The 5,946-nt window shown below is 44.0% G+C and overlaps 1 protein-coding gene and 2 long non-coding RNA genes across 3 annotated transcripts in view; 2 read left to right on the top strand and 1 right to left on the bottom strand.

The window, feature by feature from the left end:
* The window catches only part of bckdha (branched chain keto acid dehydrogenase E1 subunit alpha), a 9,751-nt gene extending 5,931 nt beyond the window's left edge, over positions 1 to 3,820 (top strand). Inside the window, exons 2-3 of the mRNA XM_024144675.2 lie at positions 3,020 to 3,196; positions 3,406 to 3,820. Of these exons, the coding sequence (XP_024000443.1) occupies positions 3,020 to 3,196; positions 3,406 to 3,525 (297 nt within the window). The 3' untranslated portion in view covers positions 3,526 to 3,820. The remainder of the gene's footprint in view (positions 1 to 3,019; positions 3,197 to 3,405) is intronic.
* Positions 3,821 to 4,374: 554 nt separating this feature from the next.
* Positions 4,375 to 4,728, bottom strand: LOC139026742 (uncharacterized). The gene is made up of 3 exons (XR_011478665.1): positions 4,661 to 4,728; positions 4,510 to 4,618; positions 4,375 to 4,454 (listed from the first exon to the last, which is right to left on the bottom strand). It is a non-coding gene; the product is annotated as an uncharacterized lncRNA (long non-coding RNA).
* Positions 4,436 to 4,712, top strand: LOC139026741 (uncharacterized). The gene is made up of 2 exons (XR_011478664.1): positions 4,436 to 4,479; positions 4,567 to 4,712. It is a non-coding gene; the product is annotated as an uncharacterized lncRNA (long non-coding RNA).
* Positions 4,729 to 5,946: the final 1,218 nt, after the last annotated feature.

Below are 5,946 nucleotides of genomic sequence, written 5' to 3'. Positions count from 1 at the left end.
AGTACTACCCACCATCATTTACTACTACCAATCATTACTTACTACCACCAGTACTACCATCATCATTTACTACTACCACCAGTACACCATCATCACTGTACTTCTTACTACCACCAGTACAACCATCTCATTACTCTTTACTACCACCATTACTACCATCATATTACTACTACCACCATAGTACCATCATTACTTACTACCACCAGTATACCATCATTACTACTACCAACATCAGTACTACCAGCATTACTACTACTGCCACCAGTACTACCATCATTACTACACACCAGTAGCACACCACCATCATTACTACTGTACCACCAGTACTACATCATACTCACTTACTACCACCAGTACTACCACATACTATTACTACCACCAGTACTACCATCATCATCATTACTACTACCACCGTACTACCATCTCATTACTACTACTACCACAGTAAGTACCATCATATTCTACTACCACTACTACCATCATTACTACACTACCACCAGTACTACCACATTACTACTACTACCACCATATACCAATCTCATTACTACTACTACCACCATCATTACTACTACTACCATCAGTACTACCACCATACTACCCATCATCATTACTCTACCACTAACTACCATCATTACTTTCTACTACCACCATTACTACTTACACCACCATCATCACTACTACCACCACCATCATTACTACTACTACCACCCCAGTACTACCATCATCATTACTACTACTACCACAGTAGTACCATCATCATTACTACTACTACCAACCAGTACTACCATCATCATCATTACTACTACTACCAGTAGTACCACCATCATTACTACTACCACATACCGACCATCATTACTACTACACCAGTACTACCATCATTACGACTACCACCCAAGTACCACCATCATTACTACTACCACCATACTACCAGCATTACTACTACTGCCACCAGTACTACCATCATACTACTACAACCAGTAGTACCACCATCATTACTACTGCCACCAGTACTACCATCATTACTACTACTACCAGCATACTACTACGCCACCAGTACTACCATCATTATACTACAACAGTAGTACCACCATCATTACTACTGCCACCAGTACTACCATCATTACTACTACTACCAGCATTACTACTACTGCCACCAGTACTACACCAGCATTACTACTACTACCACCAGTACTACCATCATCATCATTACTACTACCACACCATCATTACTACTACCACCCACCATCATTACTACTACTACCACCAGTTACTACTCATTACTACTACCACCACATCTTCTACTACTACCACAACTACCATCATTACTACTACCACCACCATCATTACTACTACTTACCATCATACTTACCACCATACTACCATCATTCATTACTACTACCACTTACTACCATCATTACTTCTACTACCACCATTACTACTACCACCACCATCATACTACTACACCACCATCATTACTACACCACCACATCTTACTACAACCACCATCACCATTCCTACTACCACTACTACCATCACCATTACTACTACCACCACCATCATTACTACTAACCACCACCATCATTACTACTACCATCATCATTACTACTACTACCACCACCAGTACCACCACCATCATTACTACAACCACCCACATCATTACTTACTACCACCACCACCATTACTACAACCACCATTACTACAACCACCACCATCCATATACACCACCACCACATACCACCACCACCATTACTACAACCACCACCATCATTAATACTACCATCACCACCTACTACTACTACCACCAGTACACCATCATTACTACGACCACCACTACTACCATCATCATCATTCCTTACCATCATCATTACTACCACTAACACCATTACTACCACCATCATTACTACTACCATCTACTACCATCATCATTACTACTACCATCATTACTACTACCACCACCAGTACTACCATCATCATTACTACTACTTCCACCACTGTACCTCACCATCATTACTACCACCATCAATACGACCAAATCATTTACTACCACCAGTACTCCACCATTCAGTACTACCACCAGTACGACCACCATCATTACATGTACTTTCTACACCATCAGTACTACCACCAGTACTTACTACTACCACCATCAGTACTACCACCATCAGTTACTACTTCTACCACAGTACTACCACCATCAGTACACCACCAGTACTACCACCATCAGTACTACCACCATCATTACTACTTCTTACCATCAGTACTACCACCATCAGTACTACCACCAGTACTGCTACTACTTCTACCATCAGTACTACCACCATCAGTACTACCACCATCATTACTACCACCACCAACATTCATTTGTTATAATTACCGTCACCCCGTACCACTATTTGGAATAATGATAATAATAGTAATAACAATAATAAGTAATTTACTGTTTACTATGCAGATGTTATTATTCAGTGTCCCTCAGGCTATGGCAGGCAAATACATATTTTGCTGAAAGAGGAGCTGATGCTCCTTCGCCCATGAGTATTTCAATTTTTTCTTCTGGGTTTAATAAGTAGACATTTGAAATAAGTGTAGTAATTTCTGTGAAAAATGAATTTCTTGGTGAGGAATATTTCTCACAGTAAAGGAGAAAGTGCCTCACTGTTTCTACCTCCCCTGTCGTGCAGTGACCACATACACGCTCCTCTTTGGGTAGCCATGTCTTTTTATGTCTGCCTGTTTCTGTTGCCAGTTGGTCACTCAGCCTGTACTTGGTAAGGATCTATCTCTGCTTCGTGTCTCTGACAGAGTAGAGATAATCAGCCAATTCATTTTTATTGCATACAATGCTCTGCTGTCTTTTTATTTGAGTGCATTCACAGCCATATTAAAGTTTCCCCATGCAGATACGGTCAGACCAAGGTAGATGTCATTTCTACTGTGTTCAATTATGGTGKTGTTCAATGTKWWTTKAYATSTGTGTTTTCTCTCTCCTTCCTTCTCTCTCTCCGTCTCTCCGTCTCAGGGAGCYCTCAGGCAGCAGTCGTTTGACTCCTCAGAAGAGAAGCCCCAGTTCCCGGGAGCTTCAGCAGAGTTTATTGATCACCTGGAGTTCATCCAACCTAACGTGATCTCTGGGATMCCCGTTTACAGGGTCATGGACCGGGCCGGGAAGATCATTAACCCCTCAGAGGACCCACAGGTAACAGTACACACTGTACTAGTTGATACTTCACAGGTCATTAACCCCTCAGAGGCTATTACTGCAAGTGTCAGTACAGTATACAACATAATACCCAAGGTGTACACAGTTTACAGCAGCTTGTCAATAGAATTAGACTCCCTATCTCTACGACTGCCCTCCCTGTCTGATTGTCTGATTTGTGTTGGCCCTTCCTTCCTTCCCCTCAGCTCTCCAAGGAACAAGTGTTGAACTTCTACCAGAAGATGACCCTGCTGAACACCATGGACCGCATCCTGTATGAGTCTCAGAGACAGGTGACAGAGAACTGCCACCTGGGTCCGTCGTGAGGCCTGCCTACCAAACGGCACCCTATTCCCTACAGGGCAGTACTTGGACCAGGGCCCTATGGCACCCTATTCCCTACAGGGAAGTACTTGGATCCAGGGCCCTATCGGCTCCCTATTCCCTACAGGGAAGTACTTGGACTCCAGGGCCCGGAGTGCCTAATGCACACCGAGGTATTCCCTACGCAGAGTGAGAGGGTACAGGATTAGAAGGAGCGCACGGACACCATAGCGAATCAGGGCAAAGAGATACATCATCATAGACAAGACATCTAATGAATAGATACGATCTCATAGAGTTCAGGATCTCTATACTGCGCGTGGGTGACAGTTCTCCGAGAGCAGTGCGCGTGATGAGAAATGTACATACTCAATAGACCAGGACAGTCTTGACATTGTAGCGTTAGTAATCTCTCAGAGAGGGCCGGAGAGCGCTCTAGAGGTGGCTGTGGACGCATCTCTAGAGTCCGGGTACCTAATGACGTGACATCTCTAATGGACGAAAATCTAAGGAACTGATGGGTGACAAAATCGTCGTAGAGCAAGCAAACTATGATGTGGACATAGCGCGGAATGCGTGACAAGGACTACTGAGATGATCGTGGGATCGTGCATAGAGCAGGATCTTCTATGAGATGAGGTCGTGGACCATGCTTTAGACAGGACTGCTAAGTGATGGTGACATCATGCTAGACAGGACTCTAATGACGTGACATCTCTAAACAGGACTCTAATGACGTGACATCTCTAGACAGGACTCTAATGGGATGTGTTGACGATCTCTAGACAGGACTCTAATGACGTGACATCTCTAGACAGGACCTTAAGTGGACGTGGGAGACAGCATCTCTAGACAGGACTCTAATGATGTGACATCCTAAGACAGGACTTCTAAGACGTGTGTGTTGAGGGCAGTACATCTCTAGACAGGACTCTAATGGCGTGTGTGGTTTAGGTGTGTAAGGGCAAAGTACATCTCAGCAGGACTCTCAATGACGTGACATCACTAGACAGAGACTCTAATGATGTGTGTGTGTGTTGTAGAGCGGTACATCTCTAGACAGGACTCTAATGATGTGACATCACTAGACAGACTCTAAGACTGTGTGTTGAAGGGCAGTACATCTCTAGACAGGACTCTAATGACGTGACATCTCTAGACAGGACTCTAATGACGTGTGTGTTGTAGAGCGGTACATCTCTAGAAGGACTCTAATGACAGTGACATCTCTAGACAGGACTCTAATGACGTGTGTGTTGTAGGGCGAGCATCTCTAGACAGGACTCTAATGACGTGACATCTCTAGACAGGACTCTAATGACGGTGTGTTTGGTAGCGGAGGTACTGGACTCACTAGACCGGACTCTCGAATGATGTGACATGTAGACGTACGACCATGAGGACTCGTAATGATGTGGACATCTCTAGACAGGACTCTAAATGACGTGTGTGTTGTGAGGAGACCGAGTACATCTCTAGACGGCTCTAAGGTGTGGTTGACTCAGGTCAGATACATCACTAGGACAGGACGATCTAATGATGTCTGACATCTTCTTAGACAGGATCTCATATTGACGTGTGTGTGTCATAAGAGGACATGGTCACGATCTCTAGACAGGACTCTAATGACTGTGTGTGTTGTAGGTCCGTAGTATCCTTCTACATGACTAACACGGAGAGGAGAGGAACACACATAGGCAGCCGCTGCAGCCCTCGACCCAAGGGACCTGGTCTTCGGCCAGTACAGGGAAGCAGGTAAGGATTCGATAGGGGTTTAGCGACAGGAAGACCTGTTGACATCTCACCACTGTTTAAGGATACTCTGAGTCGATATTCATGTAATAAGGGATTCCTCGACCCCCCCCAAAATTGGGGAAAACGAACATTGTTTCCATTGTGTAGAAGAGCCGACTCTGTCAGAAATAACACATACCAAAAAAGCTGCTGTGTGTAACTAGGTCAGAAATCTCGAGTTATGGTTCACAATGCACGTCCACGTAGGGAGATAAAGAGCCTGCCGAGACGAGCCCTGTGGCTTCAGGCGATTACCGCGTGGGGAAATGTTGTAGACCCGGTGTCCTAGTGGGTACATGTAACTAGAGCACATGCACTGTGGTCGTGCAGTAGCATCTTTACTGTCTCTACTTGTAGCTGTATAGTCTGTTATAACTCTGTTCTCTACTTGTAGCTCTATAGTCTGTTTATAACTCTGTTCTCTACTTGTAGTCTCTATAGTCTGTTTATAACTCTGTTCTCTACTTGTAGCTCATAGTCTGTTTATAAACTCTGTTCTCTACTTGTAGCTCTATAGTCTGTTTATAACTCTGTTCTCTACTTGTAGCTCTATAGTCTGTTGTTATAACTCTGCTCTCTACTTGTAGCTCTATAGTCTGTTTATAACTCTGTTCTCTACTTGTAGCTCT

The sequence above is a fragment of the Salvelinus sp. IW2-2015 genome, unplaced genomic scaffold, assembly GCF_002910315.2.
Source record: "Salvelinus sp. IW2-2015 unplaced genomic scaffold, ASM291031v2 Un_scaffold5660, whole genome shotgun sequence".
Classification (NCBI taxonomy): domain Eukaryota; kingdom Metazoa; phylum Chordata; class Actinopteri; order Salmoniformes; family Salmonidae; genus Salvelinus; species Salvelinus sp. IW2-2015.
Note: the sequence above shows the minus strand (reverse complement) of the source record. Positions and strands in the feature narration are given on the sequence as shown.